Source organism: Haliotis rufescens, unplaced genomic scaffold (assembly GCF_023055435.1).
Source record: "Haliotis rufescens isolate VD_foot unplaced genomic scaffold, xgHalRufe1.0.p SCAF_37, whole genome shotgun sequence".
Taxonomy (NCBI): domain Eukaryota; kingdom Metazoa; phylum Mollusca; class Gastropoda; order Lepetellida; family Haliotidae; genus Haliotis; species Haliotis rufescens.
In genome coordinates this window covers 2,487,592-2,511,809 of record NW_025964079.1, presented here as the reverse complement: position 1 = coordinate 2,511,809, position 24,218 = coordinate 2,487,592, and the positions used below count along the sequence as shown (strand labels likewise).

The following is a 24,218-nucleotide window of genomic DNA, read 5'->3' as shown; positions in this document are numbered from 1 at the left end:
ACCGGATCGTCACCTACTCACTCTCAAAATGTGTACTCACTCACTCACAGACTGGACCGTCACTTATTCACTCTCAAAATGTGTACTCACTCACTCGCAGACTGGACCGTCACTTACTAACTCTCAAAATGTGTACTCACTCACTCACAGACCGGACCGTAACTTACTCACTCTCAAAATGTGTACTCACTCACTCACAGACTGGACCGTCACTTACTCACTCTTAAAATGTGTACTCACTCACTCACAGACCGGACCGTCACTTACTCACTCTCAAAATGTGTACTCACTCACTCACAGACTGGACCGTCACTTACTCACTCTTAAAATGTGTACTCACTCACTCACAGACTGGACCGTCACTTACTCTCAAAATGTGTACTCACTCACTCACAGACCGGACCGTCACTTACTCACACTCAAAATGTGTACTCACTCACTCACAGACCGGACCGTCACTTACTCACTCTCAAAATGTTGACTCACTCACTCGAAGACTGGACCGTCACTTACTCACTCTCAAAATGTTGACTCACTCACTCACAGACTGAACCGTCACTTACTCACTCTCAAAATGTGTACTCACTCACAGACCGGACCGTAACTTACTCACTCTCAAAATGTTGACTCACTCACTCACAGAATGAACCGTCACTTACTCACTCTCAAAATGTGTAATACTGATTGACTCTTTGTGGTTGTCTAACGTGTTATCCCTGAAATATAATTATTTTAAGATTTTGGGGAAGGAAATATCTTGTGATGACTACTCAAAACAAGATAAAAACACACCCACAGTTGGAAGGCTGTGTTGCAATACCACCAGCTATGACAGATTTACTAGTCATGTGAAAAAATAAGATGTTCTTAATCTTCTTTTGAGTAGTATATAATAGAAAAGAGCCAACAGAATCTCTCACATTCCTGATACTGAAGAAATCTAGACCTGCCACAGTACTGTTGATGTATTGTTGATAGGCATTCCTGTTACAAGTATTACCCTCTGTGTTATCAGTTAATCTACTCATGTTAACCCCTCTCATGTATAATCATTGTTCTTACTGCTGACCCGTGAAGATTCCGGGGTAGAATAGGTCTTCAGCAACCCATGCTTGCCGTAAAAGGTGACTATGCTTGTCGTAAAAGGCGACTAACGGGATCGGGTGGTCAGACTCGCTGACTTGGTTGATGCATGTCATCGATCCCAATTGCGTGGATCGATGCTCATGATATTAATCACTGGATTGTCTGGTCCAGACTTGATTATTTACAGACTGTCGTGATATAGCTGGAATACTGCTGAGTGCGGCGTTAAACAACAAACCAACCAACCAACCAACTAATCCTTCATCCATAGTTCTGTACCATGTTCATTATTGGACTTGCTTGACAGCGTGTTAATATCTATGCCGAAAGTTGCTATTATACTCTAATAAAGAAGTTGTTATCCACAAGTGTTAGGGGAGAGAATTTATGGATGTCAACTTCTTTATTATGAGGAAAACAACATTTCGGAGTATATGCTTACTCCTTCATCAGGTGAATGGATGCTGTGAGGCAGACAGCATATATACTACTCAAAAGAAGTTAAGGATCACCCAATTCTTTCATATTGGTAATGTTAATCTGTCAGGGCATGAGAGATTAACTATGGTAATATGGAAGAATCAGGTGATCCTTAACTTCTTTTGAGTAGTATATATGTACATGTAAGGACAACAAAAAGTAATAAGAAAACAAAAGGTGGGAACTAACAAGGGGGGCCACAGATGACTGCCGCTGATGGGTGATTAGCAAAAGACAGTTAAGTGTTTTGTCAACTTTGTACTATCGATGTCCTTGGGCGTGGGGGACATGATGTTTAAGGGTCTGTCAAAGACACAATCTGGAAGGGGTGAAGCCATACATCGGTGCACTAGTGCATCATGAGTTTTCATGTGATGATACAATACACGATACGTTTTTTTCTGTATCAATACAAGATGATACACTAATTAAAAGAATTTACTTACTTCCCGTTTAATGAGACCCAGCATTTTTGTCAGTCAAATATCGCAAAATGTATTGAAATTAGAGCTCACTACTAAGAATAGCCGCCACAAACATGTGCCTACAGCTAATAGCTTTACCTTTGGAACCTGCTCTGAAATACTGAGAGTCAAGAAGTTTCCACGCGATTTGATGGAAGTATGCATATCGCGATACGTATCATATTGTGACCTATGTATCATGATACGCATTATATTGTGACCTATGTATCATATGTATTATATACACTTATGTATCATGATACGTATTGTATTATGACCTATGGATCATGGTACATTTTATATTGTTACCTATGCATCATGATACATATTATAATGTTACCTATGTATCATGATACATATTATATTGTGACTTATGTATTATGATACGCATTATATTGTGACCTCTGTTTCATGATACATATTATATTGTTACCTACGTATCATGATACGTATTGTATTATGACCTATGTATCATGGTACATTTTATATTGTTACCTATGTATCATGATACATATTATAATGTTACCTATGTATCATGATACATCTTATATTGTGACCTATGTATCATGATACGCATTATATTGATACCTATGTATCATGGTACATTTTATATTGTTACCTATATATCATGATACATATTATAATGTTACCTTTGTATCATGATACATATTAGATTGTGACCTATGTATCATGATACGTATTGTATTGTGACCTATGTATCATGGTACATTTTATATTGTTACCTATGTATCATGATACATATTATAATGTTACCTATGTATCATGATACATATTATATTGTTACCTAGGTACATGTATCAAGATACATATTATATTGTTACCTATGTATCATGATACGTATTATATTGTGACCTATGTATCATGATACGTATTATATTGTGACCTATGTATCATGATACATATTATATTGTTACCTACGTATCATGATACGTATTGTATTATGACCTATGTATCATGGTACATTTTATATTGTTACCTACGTATCATGATACGTATTGTATTATGACCTATGTATCATGATACATATTATATTGTTACCTACGTATCATGATACGTATTATATTGTGACCTATGTATCATGATACGTATTGTATTATGACCTACGTATCATGATACATATTGTATTGTGACCTATGTATCATGATAGGTATTATATTGTTACAGCTGTATCATGATTTGTATTATGTTGTGACCTATGTATCATGATACGTATTATATTGTGACCTATGTATCATGATACGTATTATATTGTGACCTATGTATCATGATACATATTGTATTGTGACCTATGTATCATGATAGGTATTATATTGTGACCTATGTATCATGATACATATTGTATTGTGACCTATGTATCATGATACATATTATATTGTGACCTATGTATCATGATACATATTGTATTGTGACCTATGTATTATTATACATATTGTATTGTCACCTATGTATCATGATAGGTATTATATTGTTACAGCTGTATCATGATTTGTATTATGTTGTGACCTATTTATCATATGTATTGTATTCACATATGTATCATGATACGAGTCATATTGTGACCTATGTATCATGATACGTATTATATTCACCTATGTATCATGATACGTATCATATTGTGACCTTATATATCATGATACGTATTATATTTACCTATGTATCATGAAACATATTACATTGTGACCTATGTATCATGATACGTATCATATTGTGACCTATGTATCATGATACGTATTATATTCACCTATGTATCATTAAACATATTATATTTTGACCTATGTATCATGATACATATTGTATTGTGACCTATGTATTATTATACATATTGTATTGTCACCTATGTATCATGATACGTATTATATTCACCTATGTATCATGATACGTATCATATTGTGACCTTATATATCATGATACGTATTATATTTACCTATGTATCATGAAACATATTACATTGTGACCTATGTATCATGATACGTATCATATTGTGACCTATGTATCATGATACGTATTATATTCACCTATGTATCATGATACGTATCATATTGTGAGTGTGAGTGAGTGAGTTGGGTTTAACGTCGCTTTTAACAGTATTACAGTTATATCACGACGTGTCAGCTTAATGTGGGAGGAAAGCTCGAAGTGATGCAGGTCACAGATGTTTACCACTATCATATTGTGACCTATGTATCATGATACGTATCATATTGTGACTTATGTATCATGATACGTATTATATTCACCTATGTATCATGAAACATATTATATTTTGACCTATGTATCATGATACATATTGTATTGTGACCTATGTATCATGATACATATTGTATTGTGACCTATGTATGATGATACGTATTATATTGTGACCTATGTATCATGATACGTATTAAATTGTGACCTCTGTATCATGATACGCATTATATAGTGACCTACGTATCATGATACATATTGTATTGTGACCTACGTATCATGATACATATCATATAGTGACCTATGTATCATATGTATTATATAGTGACCTATGTATCATGATACATATTGTATAGTGACCTATGTATCATGATACATATTATATAGTGACCTATGTATCATGATACGTATTATATTGTGACCTGTGTATCATGATACTAATTATATAGTGACCTATGTATCATGATAGGTATTATATAGTGACCTATGTATCATGATACATATTATATAGTGACCTATGTATCATGATAGGTATTATATAGTGACCTATGTATCATGATACATATTATATAGTGACCTATGTATCATTGTACGTATTGTATTGTGACCTTGCTGCATCGTTTCACTTTTACTATCGTGATTGATCCTGGTCTGAATAGCCTTCATGAATGACAAATGGTCCATCCAAATGAGACCCGTGAAGATCCGGCGTAGAATAGGTCTTCAGCAACCCATTCTTGCCGTAAAAGGCAACTATGCTTGTCGTAAGAGGCGACTAACGGGATCAGATGGTCAGACTCGCTGACTTGGTTGATGCATGTCATCGATCCCAATTGCGTGGAACGATGCTCATGGTAATAATCACTGGATTGTCTGGTCCAGACTCGATTATTTACAGAGCGCCGTCATATACCGGTAACTGGAATATTGCTGAGTGTGGCGTTAAAGAGCAAACCAACCAACCAAATCCATCCAAATGAAGTTCATCAGCTGAGAGGAAAAGGACACCAACATGGGTCATTCCAAAGACTTGTGTGGAGCCTATTTCTGGCATACCAGCTGTGAAATGACGGTGAAGCCTTGAAGCCTCATAAAACCCAACTCACTCACTCACTCTAAAGACAACAAACTCCAAACTCTTTCAGTGGTGAAAATAAATATTTATTTCCTTTATTTCAACATAAATGTGATACAAAATTTGCTGTTAAAATCAGATGAAGTAATATTGTTACCCAACAAATATGTGATGAACTGCTAACTGAACGAGAGCTTTGTTGCAGGGTGTTACCCCTGCCAGCTTTGGTAACCATGGTAACACAACACAACTGATAGCTCTAATACTATGGTTAGCTGGTATGGTGTTAGGGATGTATTGATAACAACGGGAACACAATAATTATCTTTATAATTAATACAAGGGCTGCAGAATAATCAACATAGTTACCCTGGCAACAGGAATTGAATATGTTTTCCAAGGTAACAGAGCCTCTACATCAATGATAACAGACAAAATATAGGAATAACACTGGAATACCATCATGGCTACATATCTTTAAGGGTCCTATTAGAACAGCATTGTTTCCATGGCAACAGAGCTTCATTACTATGGCAAAGGAACAACAACCACCATTCCAACTGAAACAAAACTTTCAACTAATGGTTAGCATGGCCTTCCTAACATTCTTCTTAAAAAAAGAAAGAATATTTTTAAAAAAAACAGGGAATATCATCACATGTTGAATCACCCAAAGACGTATATATGAATCACCATAAACATGAACGTTATATGTTGCTTTCCAACAATATTCTAATGGGTAAAGAAAGAAAGCTCCAATAATATACATGTGTGATCATCTTTCTCATCTGAACATTTGCAATTCTTTTCCATTTGCTGTATCCAGTCCATGAAGAAACAAGGGAGGTAACTGATCATAACATCGAAGCAGAAGACCACATTTAATTTTCTCAGTAATATGAAACTTTAACATCAGCAAGGCATGTAATCATTATACGATCACGTATTGCTAGGAAGTAGATCTACAAATATTTTACCTAACAGTATTCTCTACATAGAAATTTGACACAACACTTAATAATGCTGAAAGTTCTTAGTTATTTGTCCATGACTATTTACAATGGGGTCTTTGGAAATACATAACTACAATATTTTCTAGCAGATAAACAAATATAATCACAGAGAAACAGTACCAAAATAATCTGTCAACGGATCGTCACTGGTTAAATTCTAACTTTGATGTTCAGCTTATCATATAATATGCATTTCTCTGAGAAAACCCAGTAACAACTGAGTGTAACATCTTTCATTATGTGGGTAACAAACACGTGCCAACCAATTAGTTTGTCCCTTAAAACAAAAATGAAAATAGATTTGTGTTGCTCAGTTTGTTTTTAATTCCAGGGCCTGAACCCAGGCCTTTGGTGAGACGAGCGAGCGCCATAACCACTACCCCACCCTTCAGAAGTCTCAGTCCTACGTATCAAACACGAAAGATAACAAGACAGATAAGATGTGTATTCTTTGACTAGTCCACCACAGAGATCCTGAAGCAAATTTATCCAATACAGCCCATGCAAGTCTATAATATTTGGCAAGTCTAGTTTTCTGCTCTTTCTGAAAGTGAAGAGAGATTCTGGGCTCCTTTTTATTAAATTTTATTGATAATTTAAAGGGAGTTTTCTGAAAAATATTTTCATTTCAGAGACTAGATGTTAGTCTAGTCCTTGACTATTTCAACAAGCTTGCAATCTATGATGGTAGGATTGAATTTAATTGCTGTGATTCTATAATCCCCTGTTCTGACAATTTCATTGATTCAATGATTCAACTGGTTAAGTCTAAACAAAACAAATAACATCACAAATATACGCACAATGTCAACAGTATTAAACATTTAATTTACGGAAAACCTAAATAGTGACCTCCATACAACAGAAACACAATACATTGATTATATAGATTTTTTACTTATAACAGAAAATATTATTTGTACATACAATATGTGAAAACATTGAAGAAACGTCTGAAAACATGTCAACATTTGGAAGGTGTTAACTTTGATTACTTCATAACAATCACTCTTTAATGACTCACATCACAACAACAAAACCAGATTGAGCAATGGACCAGAGGGACCGGATCATAAATGTTGATTTGTATTTTCGATCAAATGATAATTAGTATTGTCAGTTCTGATAAATTTCATCAGATATATTTTCTTTTTGTGAAATGTCTTCTTTTTTACTTAAATCTTCAAAGTAAATCATAAAATGTGATTAACTATCATGATACCATCCCTCATCATCAGTTGAGATCAGGGTGCCGTTGTACAAAGCGATCTTAGCGCTAAGGTGATCATAACTCCCATACCTTAAGATAGACTTACGATGATCTTAGTGATAAGGTTTCAATGGCACCCAGGACATCTTGCCCCGAGATCGATCTTTCCAGTCAATAATACAACACATCATGAAATTAATGCAAGCAAGAAAACATAACGGCAGAAACATGTCTTTGACAATTTTAATTAAAAAAATAATGATTTTAAAGGTTTTCCTCATCATTTGAATGCATCATACAAATGTTTCTTCTTGACAGTGAAAGGCGATAAGCCTCTTGTCCCAACACCCCATAAACTGTTCATCGTACAGCACCCCAAAAGCCCCTTCTCCAAGCACCCACGTATAAAGGTCTGTTCCACCATGGATCCAGTGCAACAATGGCGACATCAGCCTATTTCTCTGACCAGGATCCACTTGCACAAAGCGACCTTAGCACTAAGTGAGTGAGTGAGTGAGTATGGTTTTACGCCCCTTTTTAGCAATATTCCAGCAATATCACAGCGGGGAACACCAGAAATGGGCTTCACACATTGTACCCATGTCAGGAATCGAACCCGGGTCTTCAGCGTGACAAGCGAACGCTTTAACCACTAGGCTACCCGACCGCCCCCTTAGCACTAAGATGATCGTAACTCCCATACTTTAACACAGCCTTACGATAGTCTTAAACACTAAAATTGCTTTGTGCAAGAGGACTGAGTAAACATCTTCTTTTTCTTCTTCTCGAAATAGGTTCCATCAATAATGTTACAATAAAAGTACATCTCTCATATACTCCCTGGTATTTATATCTTTATATCCTGGCTGGTATAACATGAGGCATGATATGTAGTGATTATTTACCAAGTGTGTTATCTTAATAATCTTAAATTACATGCAAAAATTGAATTATGCGAGCTTTTGGCTCTTTGTTATATAATGTCATTCTTACAAAATCACAGTTTAATACATATTTTCAATCACATCTTTTTTAGATTTAGCTGCAAATGTCGGTCCCTCAGAGGCCAAACAACGTAGTGTCTGGTCACTTCTACTACAAAAACAGTTTAGTAACATTCAACCTACTGAAAAGTTTATGTAATGTATAGAAAATATGCCCACAAACAAACACAATTCTTCATTAAACAAAACAGTTGAGTTCAAGCAAGACAAATCTCATTATCCGTTACCGAAGAAAATGCTTTTGTGACAAGGCAAACAGTAGCGACCTTGAACTGTAACCCTGACCCTTGACTTTCAGCCTTGACCTTAGTACTGAAGCAAGAATATGTTACAGCTATGGAAATACACAACATTAAGAGATCAGTGAATTGCATGCCAAGTTGGAAAAATGTAAAAACATTTACGTAGGGCAAGATATATTATTGCTCGTATCTACAGGAAATGGACAGAATTCAAATGAAAAAAATCAAGATAGGTCAGAGGTTAAATATATGTAGGTAATTCACGGAGGCCAACAATGTGCTTCAGCAAGGTAACTGAAGTCAAGTCAATATGGCTGTTGTGACGGCCATATTGTATCAATTCAATATATGATTTGACACTAAATTTACTACCAGATTGATTGAGATCACACAATAATACAAGTCTGTTGGTCGTCCCACATCCTTACTCCTCGCAAATTGTGGAAAGCTGGTACTTGGAGAAAACAGCCTAAACTATAAAAAACAGTATTTTGTTTCAAGAAATATATTTGATTCAAACAGTAAAAATTCTATTTAAAGAATAGTGTTCAGGAATGTTTAAGAAATGTCCTGCAATGTCCTTCCAAACAGTTTTTAAATGGTCTGAAAAAAATACAATAGTCTCACAAGGCAAGTTGTTGTGCTCAACTCCCTGAGGAGAGTCCACACATATCTGCAGTCCTGATTCCATCATGAACACCTGGGATTGTCACACATAAACTATTAAAATATTCAACAGTAACAACAATAGTAGCAGTCCATCAAGGTTAGAAGAAGCTGACAGATTACCACAACAAATAATATTACGATTAGGCTAAAAAAGAAAAAAAGTCTGGTTCTCAGGCAGCTCCCTCATCATCAAAAAGTCCGCCGCATGTTTCATTTTTATTTCCATTTTCAAAAAATATTTTAAAAATCTTTAAATATTCCACGTCTCGAACACACAACCCTGGCAGTGAAATGCTACAATATTTAAAAATAACATAATTTCGCTGAAATCATTGTAAACAAAATTTGGTTACATGCTAGCTTGAACAACCCCCCAAAAGAACCAATTCTTTTATTTTTTTCAGCCTTACACCATTGTTAATAATTCACATATATTTTTGAAGACCCTCAAATCTCCAAACTGAAAACGGTAACATCAAGTCAATATAAGCCAATACACATTACACTGATAGACTGGTGTGCTGACTGACATACCACAAGCTCCTGACCAAGAACTTGCTCCCAGGGTTACAGATAATTCTTTTGGAGCCACTGAGTTTTTACTCACAAGTTATCATTCACATTGGGTATTGATACTGATAGTTTTTTTAGGGTTTTGAATTAGAAGAAAAACCTATTTCATTTTAGAATTTAAGGTCATCTCACTGTTGAAATGATACCTCTATTTATAATTATCAATATATTTTTACTGCCTTGGGTCCCGTTTATTGGGTATCATTACACCAATGATCAGACATTTATTTCTTTAAATGCTGCTGAAATTGTTTCAGGCGACTTCTAATTGTGTATCTGTTTGTGCTGAGGCCCTAGTGTGTAACATGGCTCATAAACACCATCTTCCCGAGGCAAGGCCGATAACTGACTCTAAAAGTCCAGTTTCCACCCTTGCCGAACAAGGCTTGTATTATCAAGTTACATTTTGTCTGGACTTACAAGTCTATGTATAGTCCAATCAAAATCGCTTAATGAACTAGATATCTGGTTCGTAAGCAGCATGTATTTCAACATGCAGATTTCAGTCGACTGCAAGATTTGCAAAGCATGTGTACCGCCAACTGGGCGTCATCAGATATTTTGTAAATTTTGTCATGCTTTTAATCAAGGTGCCCAAGTGAGTTGATGCACTTTGCAGGGTAAAACCTGTTTTATTACAATATAGATCTTGATTATTGATCAGAACGTCTTGACAGGGTGCCACCATTTTGTTTGAAGGAAATGCAAGTGATGTGAGAGTGAGTGAGTGAGTGAGTGAGTTTGGTTTTACGCCGCTTTTAGCAATATTCCAGCAATATCACGGCGGGGGACACCAGAAATGGGCTTCACACATTGTACCCATGTCGGGAATCGAACCCGGGTCTTCAGCGTGACGAGCGAACGCTTTAACCACTAGGCTACCCGACCGCCCCAAGTGATGTGAGAGATGGAATCTGATTGGTCAATAGGAGGGACATAACTCGTAATAGCCACTGGTGGCGCTACAATCAAGCCTGAAAATTCCAGCGTAGTTCGACAAGGGACTGGACTTTTATAGTCAGTTAATTCCCTTGCCTCGGGAAGATGATAAACACTCAGCTCGAACTACCAAGGAGAGTGCAGTTAAAGTTTGTCTGATGCCTGTATCGATTACTAAAGAAAAACAGATATGTAAGTTAAAAAGGATACATGAGGAAATACTCAGAGTGTTGTCATACTTTTGTCTTTTAAATGTTTCTCGCATAATTGTACGCAAGCAGCTCAAAATTGATGGTAACGGTGATTTATTTTAAATTTTCAGCAAATGCCAACCTGGAGCTCTGTACTTAGTAATGACAGTTAAGGCAGGAGGCAGAAGCTATCAGCAATAGTTAATGTGACCTCATCTTTAACTCTGATGCGACACGTAATCCAGACCAGATAGAGGTTTAAGTGTTTAACTAAAATTAAAGTCATCTGAATCAACAGTTTCATTCCAGTTCTCCCAACACTGATGGACTGCCACATTCAACACTCTGGAATTCAACTTTCAAATATGTACACAAATAATCCCCACAACAATTCACAATTTCCTGATTTCAAACCACAATTCAAAATATATAAATATTGTCCACGAACTATGATATATGTAAGTTTTGTTTATATTACACAAACAGGATTATGTACAGTTAACAGATGCTAGTGACAGGTGCTGTGAACATGGTGAATCATATTACACCATAGGAAATAATAACATTGTACAGTGATAATAACATTAAACTATGGGGGATAATAACTTTATGCAACAGAAAAATTATTTTATACAATAAGAGAAATCAATGATGATTTAATTACTAGCATTATAATGAAAAGAAACATTTTAGCTTGCAATAAATATGTCTGATAACCTTGTTCTCCTTCTCACTCAAGCAAAGACTTCACCTGAATCAAAGCATAACTTTTGTTTTCTTCTTGAAACAATGCTTTAGCAAATTTAGGTACTCTTTTTATGTATAAATACAGATTGCTTGTTGTTTGTTTCCCCCTTGCTTTTTGGTATTTGGGGATAAAAGAGATAAAAAATGTTATACTATGGGAAATAATAACTGTATCGGTTAGTTGATGTTGAAGAAATATACTAGGGGTGAATCTGCACAATGTGACACACCCATCGTATTCACCATACAAAGCACCCTTCTTCAACAAGTGACCAACTTCTAGATCACCTTAAGACCACTGCCAATCCCAGGATAACAAGGCTAGCCTAGCTCTCTCACTCCCCATACCTACTGACATAAAGCAGATAAAAGCTCCCCAGCCTGAATCAAAGTGGAGGCCACCTTTAAGACCACTGCCAATCGCAGGATTACAAGGCTAGCCTAGCTCTTTCACTCCCCATACCTACTGACATAAAGCAGATAAAAGCTCCCCAGCCTGAATCAAAGTGGAGGCCACCTTTAAGACCACTGCCAATCGCAGGATTACAAGGCTAGCCTAGCTCTCTCACTCCCCATACCTACTGACATAAAGCAGATAAAAGCTCCCCAGCCTGAATCAAAGTGGAGGCCACCTTTAAGACCACTGCCAATCGCAGGATTACAAGGCTAGCCTAGCTCTCTCACTCCCCATACCTACTGACATAAAGCAGATAAAAGCTTCCCAGCCCTAATCAAAGTGGAGGCCCCTTTAAGACCACTGCCAATCCTAGGATTACAAGGCTAGCCTAGCTCTCTCACTCCCCATACCTACTGACATAAAGCAGATAAAAGCTCCCCAGCCTTAATCAAAGTGGAGGCCACCTTTAAGACACCTGCCAATCCTAGGATTACAAGGCTAGCCTAGCTCTCTCACTCCCCATACCTACTGACATAAAGCAGATAAAAGCTCCCCAGCCTTAATCAAAGTGGAGGCCACCTTTAAGACACCTGCCAATCCTAGGATAACAAGCTATTCTCTCTCTTTCACAGATAGATCAGGGTAGATGAAATGCCCCAGGATAATAGGGGCATTGAGAACTGTTGTCATTATGGCTACTTCAGGAGATCAAAGATATTGAATTTGACAAATTGAAATTAATGCCACACCATTTTGATTCTTTGAAACTGAATCACAATTTATTAGAAAATGTTGAATTAAAGCAATAAAACAACGAATCGAATGTTCATAATCTCTGATTACAAAATGCAAGTAATAATGTATCGCTATCAAATTCTATGAATAAAAAAACGGGAAAATTTTGACTGTGATTTGATATTTGCTTTATATAGTTGTGAAGAAAGATTAATGCTAGTAGAACTTGGAATTAATATCAGATTACAATTATCATCTTGATTCTACAAACATATTTAATTTCATATTGAAATGTGAAACTGTGAAATATGTTATTACCTGAAATATAGGAAGCCCTCATAGTGCAGCAACCATCATTGATCAACACTCGCATTCAATCTCATAACAATCAAATTGCTTCAAGCAATACATACCTCTCTGTGTGTAGATCGGCCACACCCTTAACAGGAAGCAGTGTCAGGTGACCCCTGAGTGACCTCTGAACTCTGACCGCCCAACATAGATTGGGTTTCTTGAGCAAATCAGATGTAAACTTTCTAGAATAATCTATTTTCATTTCAACAACTCCTCAATTCAGAAATTTTGATCTCAACAAAGAAAAACCCCTACAGTCTGTTTGTTTGTTGTTTAACGCCAAACTCGGCAATATTCAAGCCATGTGATGGCGGTCTGTAAATAATCAAGTCTGGACCAGATAATGCAGTGATTGACATCGTGAACATCGATCCACGCAATTGGGATACGATGACATGCATCAACCAAGTCCGCGAGCCTGACCACCCGATCCCGTTAGTCGCCTTTTACGACAAGCATAGCCGTTTTTACAGCAAGCATGGGTTGCTGAAGACCTATGCAAAGTCCCTACAAAATACGAATAGTCCCTTGCAAGAACATCCAAGTTGTATAGGGAACAGAGGCATTCTGAGAGCCTAGATCTGGTACAGGAAGGGCACAGCAATACTACTACCCTATTGGCTGAACGGACAATGGTCCTCAGAAATGACAGGGTGTATAAAAAATATCTACAACAGATACAGCAAGATAGATATGCTGCACTGAATCGCTTCCTCGCTTTTACGGAAATTTAGGACCTCAACGTTGGCTGATTTGAAAGTACCAGCCGTGCCCTATCATATCCAGTCAGGGATGTAGAGGCAGTCAGATCTTCAGGCAGAGAGGTGGCGTATCAGAGTAAAGATCGGAGTCTAATAAGACTGCCATAGACACTGATTGTTACTCAAGGTATCAGTGAGTGAGTGAGTGAGTTGGGCTTAAAGCTTAAAGAACAGTATTTCAGTTATAACAAAGCTTGTCAGCTTAAGGCAGGAGGAAAGCTCAAAGTGATGCAGGTGTCAGACGTTTAACCACTTTTGGTGAAACCCACGAGCACGGGTATGGTGCTGACAAACCAAGAAACATAATTGGGGTGAACAGGGATTAGAACCTACAGTGATAGGTTTCTGGTGCGCCCAAGGGACATAACTCTGACAACTGAGCCACCCCTGCTCAGTACTCGGGTATCATGATACACGTCATCTCAGACGAGTTGTTACAGGTGAAAGAGGTCAGTCCTTCAGACTTTATCAGCAGCCCCTGTTTAGAAACCTAGCTCACAAGCGTGTGTTGGAACTTGACCTGACTGAAATGTCACCACCCTAGCAATGCCATATTTGTCAACTTAGCATATTGCACAATTATATATGTGATCAACGCCTACATGCGTAGTGATTTACGAAAGCTATGTACAATCAATTAGGGTAAATCAACAGCCAAGATATGGCTCAAAACGTTTGGCATCTGAAGCCTCCACAGTCGGAGAACAACCCATGTCTACATCAAATCAATTATCCGAACAATTATTTCCAGGTTTATATTATTTCACATGGACATTGTGATTCTCTTTAATAAAATATATGTTCATTTGAGCAGGTTACATTTGTAAATTGATATTCTTCATTACATATCTGATTAAATGTCAAATTGTTTTAATGGAATGATAACACTTGATAATATGTAAACAACCGCATTCAAAACTGCCATTAGACCAGATGAACTTAGTATTTGTTTCTTGATTAATATGTAAATATGTACAGATTAAAACAATAACTCAAGCAGAAAGGTGCAAATATCAGCATGTTTCCAATCAACTAAGAGTATATTAAATTTCATATACCGTATCCCACTGGGATATTTGCTAATATATTGGCATGTGAACAATCCCTATTAGCACCCTTCCAATTGATTCATGTACACAAGACTTATTTATTTGTGTATAATATGCACTCGTGTGTTATATGCACCCTTAATTATGGGCAATCAAATTCTGGAAAATATATCTGTCGTGTATAATACGCACAGACTTTTCTTTTGTATCATTTCAGGCAAACAACAAAATTTACGATCTTTCAACTGTTTTTTTTCTCGCCAAATTTAATTCTAATAAGAGCCCCCTATTTCTAATTTTGAGAGCGCCCTGGGCGCTTATTACGTCGATACGGTAGTTTATAGAATTCAAGACAGGCTGCTCCGTTAGTAAAGTAATCGTTCTGGTCTTTGGAAACAACTTGCCGGTGTTTGCATACAGTAGTCCAAAACTAAATATATCAATTTGGAATGTTTACATGATTATGATCAAAGTAATCTGGCTAGAATATCTGGAATGTTCAAACATCAATAATTTATTGCCGACACTAATTTCCCAGAATTCCATGGGTGAACTATGGGTCATCTTCGTTGTGATGTGTGTGACCACTTCAACATGGCCGACATGATTAGATCACACCGGCCACCATTACAATCAACAACTAACATGTATATACAAAACGAATAGCGTAACAATCAGGCGGATAGTACCAGGTCTGTCCATAACCAAGAAACATGTGAGGAAGCACCCACCAACAGAAACATGCTAGGGTTAACTCAGTAAACAAGCTGTCCACAAAGGCGGAGCTGTACAGTGAGTGAGTGAGTGAGTATGGTTTTACGCCACTTTTAGCAATATTCCAGCAATATCACAGCGGGGGACACCAGAAATGGGCTTCACTCTATGTACCCATGTCGGGAATCGAACCCGGGTCTTCGGCGTGAAGAGCAAATACTTTAACCACTAGGCTACCCGACTGTGCTGTACAGTATCTGTATAAGATCTACAATGACATACACTGACATACATGATTATATCAAAATCAATGTGATTTTGTTTGTTTGTTTGTTGTGTAACGCCACACTCAGCAATATTTCAGCTACATGACAGCAGTCTGTAAATAATCAAGTCTGGGCCAGACAGTCCAGTGATTGACATCATTAGCATCGATCCACGCTATTGGGATACGATGACATGCATCAACCAAGTCAGCAAGCCTGACCACCCGATACTGTTTGTTGCCTCGTATAACAAGCTCAGTCGCCTTTAATGGCAAGCATGGGTTGCTGAAGGCCTATTCTACCCCGGATCTTCACAATCAGTGTGATAGGCAACTCACCACCTGTGCTACATTTCTAACACTGATACATTTCACGTATCACATATATAACGCATCCCATCATGTATCAAGAGTATCCCATGTATCATGCATCACATATACCGTGATACATCCATTCTTCAGTGAATCCTGACGGCTCGCGTATGTAACAGCATCCCTGTGCAGTCATCTGTATAATGGGTACCCGGGAGTAGAAGTAGAACACGTAGAAACATCTGACAAAAACAGCTGAATAATACAAAATTCTTGCAGCATACCATGACAATAACACATGCTGTGTCAGAGAAATATTTGTCAAACAATATGACATTTGTAGTGCACCCTTCCTCTGATATGGTATAAATCACTTTATCACTCATCTCATCTTCAGGGTTAGATCATCAATCCAACAATGTCGAATTAACGTGGAAGAACTCATCAATTTCTAAAGTAAAGAATACTTTGGCCAAGAAACACGCAAAACTGTCACAAACTACTTAACTAATAAGCATCAAACTGCCTTTTCAAACTGCCTAAGAATTTTCACAAAAACATCTTGGATTTATTTTCTATACCATGCATGCACCATTCACAAGACATGCTAGAGACAAATGCTGATGCAATCTGTAGAGCTGCTGTCTCTACAACCTTTACACCATCTGCAGCATCAAGTGAATCACCTGATTCAGACGTCTACCTGCCTCCATCAAAACTACTAGCATCAAAACTAGTTTCAGCAATTCATGAAACTAATGACACATGACTACCTTGACACTGATTGGCTGAAGGTCTTGTAACCTGTCCTGTGATTGGCTAAGGGAACAGTCGGTCATACTCTAGCAGGACATATTCTACTACTTTGCTCTGTATGATGGTCATAACGGCCATGCCGCCCGCCTCGCCGTCCGACCACATCAACGTCGGACCGAACACGATGGCCACGTTCTGTGTCTGCATTCTGTTCTCCTTGCTGTGAGCGATGACGCTGTGACAAGAATGAACAACGTCACGTATGGACAAATCCCTCTATACACCAATATAAGATAGCTATGTTTTTGTTTGTTTGTTGTTTAATGCCGCACTCAGCAATATTCCACTTTTACAACAAGCATGGGTTGCTGAAGACCTTTTCTACCCCAGATCTTCACGGGTCGTAACCACAATCAGATGCACAAATGTACCCGAGCTTGGCAAAAACACCACTGGAATCAGGACGAGTCTTTTCCACACAACACAAAACTGGGTCACGTTTAGCACATGGTAGAACGGATTGTCTGTTTGTTGTTTAACGCCACACTTGGAAATATTCCACGCATTTGGGATACGATGACATGCATCAACCAAGTCAGTGAGCCTGACCACCTGATCCTATTAGTCACCTCTTACGGCAAGCATGGGTTGCTGAAGACCTTTTCTACCCCGGATCTTCATAGTCAGATAGCTACATGATAAATCACAAAGGGCAATGAAGAACGAAGCATCGTTTACGTCATGATAAAACATTGTTGTTAAGACCAAATTTAACACCCTGTTAATAAAATGGACTTGTTCGACATTGCCAAGGTCAGGTTCTATTGAGGGAGTTTTCATTATTTAAATATGGGTAAATATTTTTAAAGCTTGTACATTTTATTAACATCTTTAAAGAGGCTGTACATAATACTGATATCTCATATAGGAAATATACTACTCGTGGTCACTGCAGGGAGATGACCCCTTCAGGGCTGTGCCCCTCGTGGTTTATTCTCCCTTCAGTGTTTTATTGTATGATAAACAACTCTCACTCGTCATTTATTTCTAAAATAATGAGGTGCTTGTACAGTCTTAAATCATAGCGACATAACAATCTGCCCTTCGATTTGATTTGTAACAATAACGACTTTATAATCTCCCATTGTATCCAAAGTGTAACTATGGAAATATAACAATCTCTCCTCGCATCTCAACTGTTACCATCGCAACTTTAAAACTTCCCCTAGGCTTTGAATTGTAACTATGGTGACTTTACAATTTTTCCCTGGGTTTTGTCCTGCAACAATGGCAACACTAAAATGCCCTCTAAGATCCAATGTAACTATGGCAACACTAAAATGCCTCCCGGGATCTGGCCTGTATTAACTTTTTATTATTATTATTATATTATACATTTACATACCACAGGTATCTAGGTACTAGTATCTGTTCAAATGCGGTTTTATTTGTTCCCCAAATAGTGGATCCGTTGGCAGTCCAGTTATAAATTTCAGCTCCCCTGGGAGTATACAACTTACTTTGTGAGATGTTTGAACAACGCCCTCATAGTGTGGTAGTGGCATTTAGGTAGCTCCAACACAAGTTCCTTGAAAGCCTGCAACTTCTGGGAGTTCTTCTCCTTCCCTGCAAGACAGATGAAACATTTCAAGTCAGGTCTAAAGCTTCCAACACCTGGTTCAATCATGAAACAGGCACTTGTAGATGCAATTTGCCTTCTCTCTCTACCAGAAGGAGATCAGAAACATTGTATCTTTTAGCTTTATCCATTCATTTCAAGGTGCATTCCTAAATCTCTTGTGTCTAAGACATCTATTGTCAATAGCAGACGTGAATCCGACATGTAGAACGATGTGACTTACCAAAGGCAGCTGTGATTCAAACAAACATGTTGAACGATGTGACTTACTAATGGCGGCTGTGAATCGATCAAACATGTTGAACAATGTGACTTACTAATGGCGGTTGTGAATCGATCAAACATGCTGAAGGGGAACAGTGGTTCTTTAAGTTCCCGAAAGAAAAGTTTGAGCGCTCCCGTCAGGACGTTAATATCACAGCTCTCATCATCCAGACTGTATGTCTCCTCTGTGAAGCAGAAATTCAAACAGCCATTAAATAAAGCGGTAATTACCATTTGTTTTACCAGTAAAATCTTGGACTGGTAATTCATGTGACGGCCAGACCATGTGGACTGGCAAATTAAGTACCTTGTAAATCTTTGTTGTTGAACAAAACATCAGAGATATTCAATAACGTATATTTTTTTAACAAAGTCAGCTGATCTTTTTATCAGGGTTTCAGTTGTCTATTACTAGTGCAAGGAAATAACATTCTTCTTTGTTTGGAGGTTAAGTATCTGTATAAAGCAACCAAAGTGAAATATTCCAGAAAAAAAGTGAAAGTTTTGAATGACATGTTGATCTAGCTAAGTTACTTCAGAGATGACATCAGCATTGGTCAGCCATGAGCGTACACAACATTGGACATAGTATTGAAAGAAATAAAACAAACCAGGTAAATGTCATGCATTTTTTTATTTGTTAAAACATGGGACTGTCAAAAATTTGGGGGACCGGTAATTTTTAGAGTTGCCAGTCCACCTGGACTGGTACTTACAAAAGCCACCGGGAACACTGATAGAGTCTTAAACTCTCAGTAATAGTTGCCTTGAAATAAAGATTATCTGCACAAAATCACCTGGCAGTTTATACTGAAGCAACAGATGAACATGCATGCCATTTTCACTGGTATAGGACTGTAGGCTTACAAATAAATGGCAACGTGTTTCGATTTGATTGGCTAGCCAAGCAATTTATCCCAAAAGAATTAGGCCACGCCCACTAGCAGGCTAATGTTTCCTGACTGGCTGATAATAGAATGGGCAGGCATCTGTCACATTATCTGGCAGAACAATGTAACCCATTTCGTTATTCTGTGAAGTTATTATTGTTGATGTATATATTTATGAAAATTGACATCAATATCTTATGAAGCATAACACCTCCCAATAATATCATGACACCTCCAAATGACAGCACAACACCTCTTAATGACAGCATGACACCTTATGACAGCATGACACCTCCAAATGAAAGCATGACACCTCCAAATTAAAGCATGACACCTCCAAATTAAAGCATGACATCTAATGGCAGCATGGCACCTCCAAATGACAGCATGACACCTCCTGATGACAGCATGACACCTAATGATAGCATGACACGTCCAAATGACAGCATGACACCTCCTTATAACAGCATGACACCTCCTAATGACAGCATAACACCTCCCAATAATATCATGACATCCCCAAATGACAGCATGACACCTCTTAATGACAGCATGACACCTCCAAATGACAGCATGACACCTCTAAATGACAGCATGACTCCTCTAAATGACAGCATGACTCCTCCTAATGACAGCATGACACCTCCTAATGACAGCATGACACCTCCAAATGACAGCATGACACCTAATGACAGCGTGACATCTCCTAATGACAGCATGACACCTCCTATTGACAGTATGACACCTAATTACGGCATGACACCTCCAAATGAGAGCATGCGCTGGTGAGCATCCTCTTACCTTTATCTACAATGAATCTCAGCTTCTGTATCTCTGCCAGGTTTCCGCTGACTCGGTACAATCCATCATGGTCCAAACCTGGTTTCGACAGAGAAACATTTGAGTTATCACTACATATACCAGTAGTCGCTTCTTGGAACACAGAAACATTTGAGTTACCACTACATATACCGGTAGTTGCTTCTTGGAACAGAGAAACATTTGAGATATCACAACACAGTGGGTGGATGTTGGATGTGTAGGTAAGTGGATGGGTGTAAAGTGGGTGTAAGTGGGTGGATTGCTGATGTGTAAGAATGTGAGTGGTTGGGTGGTGGAACGTGTTTGTGTCCGTGTTTCAAGTCACTGGACTGTAACTCTATCATGGAACGGACAGACGGGCTTCATGAAACAATAACACAACAGATGCATGCTGGAAACAGGTCTCGTTGACAAAGGTGGGCGGCTCACAGTACCTTTCTGTTCCACAGCGGCGATGCACTTCGTCACAAACGCCGGGACAGTATTATGCTCTCTCTCACACAGCTCTCGGAGATCAGACCCAAACACACGGTCTGAAACATGGACAGGACATCCACATAAGCTCATCAGTTACTGTTACGTCATCTGTACTTACCATACTTTCTCAATAATGTGCACCCCCTCAAAGGGGTTCAGTATTTTGAAAAAGATTTTTTTAGTATCATGTGCAGTAAATAATTATAATATCCCTTCGGAGAATTTAGGTAAACTAAGAGGTGACAACAGACTTGGTCAATAAAAATTTGAAATTTGAGGAAAAAAAACACTACTTAAAGTACTACCTTCCTAACCTTTCATATTAGCATATTTTTCCTTATATGACCCCAACGAATACTGTGTTTATCTGTTGGCTGTATCCTCCTGAGAAACATACCCATTATATGATAAATAGCAGTAAACTGACCATGGCTGCTGAAAATAAACGAGAGTTGGTGCGATCTGCCAATCAATCTTTATTTCACGTACTGAAGAGGCCACAGGCCTATAGTACAATTTGAAGAATATACAATTTTATACAATTTATGTACATATCTCACCAAATCACCTCACGTCATTCCACATCGCATCTCAACACAGTCACATAATTTACCATATCACAACTTGTTATATCATACAACATATTCTATAACATCATATCATATTGTATCATTATTATAAGATCATACTATATAGTGTTATTTCATATACCATTATCATATCATAACATACCATCGTACCATATATCACACCTATATTATATCACATTTCAACATGTCATATCACACAACACATTAGCAATTTCATAGTGTTTGACAGCAGTGTAACAAATTTAATAATATTAGGGTACCTGTAATAATAAGCTTGCAGGTATTTTTCTCTAAGGTGTAAATACACTGGACATACAAGTAAGAAATGAAATTCATCTTCTACTGAGTTTAAACTACATAGATTACAGATTCTTTCTTCACGAGGAATGTTTACATAGTGCCCTGTTTCTATTAAAAGGTCGTGAGAAGAACATCTAAACCGTGAAAGAGCCGTTCAAAATTTTTAACATTAACTTTTGATAAATAATCTTCCATAATTATTTCTGATTTAAACATTTTGTAATAAAAGCACTTGTTTGTTAGAGTCAATGATGCAGTCCAAGATTGTAAATAAATATCCTTTAATCTCTGGGTTAATGAAAGTATAAACATTGATTTGGAATACACATTTTGGTTTTGCCAAATATCACCAAAGCCACAACTGAAAAGTAATTCTCTAACACCTGTAACCCAGTTTCTTTTCCCATTATTATCATAAACTATCATCATATTATAACACTTTTTTGGCAATCTATATGAGGGCATGTCAATAAGTCTCAGCCAGTATTTAATAACTTTTATATTTGAATATAATCCCTTAACGTTAGCATTCATATAGCAAGAATATTGCTGAGTGTGGCATTCACGGGCACAGACACACAGACACACACTAGGGCTGGGACGAGTCCAAATTTACTACCCGGTCACCCATCCCCATATTACCCGACCCTACCCGGGTACCCACTGTTGGTCTCAAGAGATACAAAATGTCCGACTGGGAATTGTTTTACCACAGCACTTGCAAAACATATTCAGATACATGTATTAAACGATCTGGTCATGCATACACTGAAGTTGACTTAAGTTATGTCTTTATTCAACCATATGAAAAGTCAGTTAGAAAGAAATGCGAACATTAGTGACTTGTAGTGTAACCATAGAGTTCTAGGTATTTTTTGTCATTAAACAATGTATCACGTGACTAACCACATGTCCGGGTAGTCCTATGGGTACCCGGGTCCTACTCAGTACCCACCTGACCCAGGTACCCGAGTTACCCGTCCCAGCCTTAACACACACAGCGACACTTCTACAACTACTTCCACTGCTCCACCAGCATAACGCTGTCACCAACCTCTGCTACTCCCAGATGTATCCCCAACTCAAGGTTAACAGTGTAGACATTTGCTGGCTGACACTTCTTCAGAGCCTTGGCAACTTTACCTTTGATAATTCCTCGTTTGACCAAATCTTCCTGTAGGGGGCGCCGGGTGATGAGGCTGCGCAGTTTGTCCCGGATACGGAAATAGGTTGCATTAAGAGATGGGTGCCTCTCCGAGGCGCCACCTGGTGTCTCCTCCACTGACTGGCTTCTCATAACTGACAACAAATGAAGCTGGCAGATGACGTCTGTTCAGGATTCTACCATCACTGTTCTCGTTAACCGTTTAGTATTCAGTGTTACCACCCTGCATCTCCCCTCACGCTTGGATGGACCAGCAGCTACATCACATACCAGCAACTACGTCCCCAACCAGCAACTACGTCACCCCTCCAGCAGCTACGTCGCCAAAAAGGCAACTACGTCACCCTACCAGCAACCACGTCACCCCACCAGCAGCTACGTCACCCACCAGCAGCTACGTCACCCATCAGCAACTACGTCACCCACCAGCAGCTACTTCACATATCAGCAACTACGTCCCCCTCAGCAACTACGCCACCCACCAGCAACTACGTCCCCATCAGCAACTACGTCCCCCTCAGCAACTACGTCACCCACCAGCAGCTACTTCACCCATCAGCAACTACGTCACCCACCAGCAACTACGTCACCCACCAACAACTACGTCACCTACCAGCAACTACGTCCCCCTCAGCAACTACGTCACCCACCAGCAGCTACGTCACCCACCAACAACTAAGTCCCCCTCAGCAACTACGTCACCCACCAGCAGCTACTTCACCCATCAGCAACTACGTCACCCACCAGCAGCTACTTCACCCATCAGCAACTACGTCACTCACCAGCAACTATGTCACCCACCAACAACTACGTCACCCACCAGCAACTAC

At 38.3% G+C, this 24,218-nt stretch overlaps 1 protein-coding gene across 7 annotated transcripts in view; it reads right to left on the bottom strand.

The window, feature by feature from the left end:
- Window positions 1-13,758: 13,758 nt before the first annotated feature.
- LOC124140465 (rho GTPase-activating protein 15-like) overlaps window positions 13,759-24,218 on the bottom strand; it is a 71,257-nt gene continuing 60,797 nt past the window's right edge. For all 7 annotated transcript variants that reach the window (XM_048381279.1, XM_048381282.1, XM_048381283.1 and 4 more), the window contains 6 exons: window positions 23,367-23,522; window positions 21,291-21,389; window positions 20,836-20,913; window positions 19,198-19,329; window positions 18,762-18,867; window positions 13,759-17,476 (listed from right to left, as the gene is read on the bottom strand). In XM_048381279.1, coding sequence (XP_048237236.1) covers window positions 17,305-17,476; window positions 18,762-18,867; window positions 19,198-19,329; window positions 20,836-20,913; window positions 21,291-21,389; window positions 23,367-23,522 — 743 coding nt within the window. In that variant the 3' untranslated portion in view covers window positions 13,759-17,304. The remainder of the gene's footprint in view (window positions 17,477-18,761; window positions 18,868-19,197; window positions 19,330-20,835; window positions 20,914-21,290; window positions 21,390-23,366; window positions 23,523-24,218) is intronic.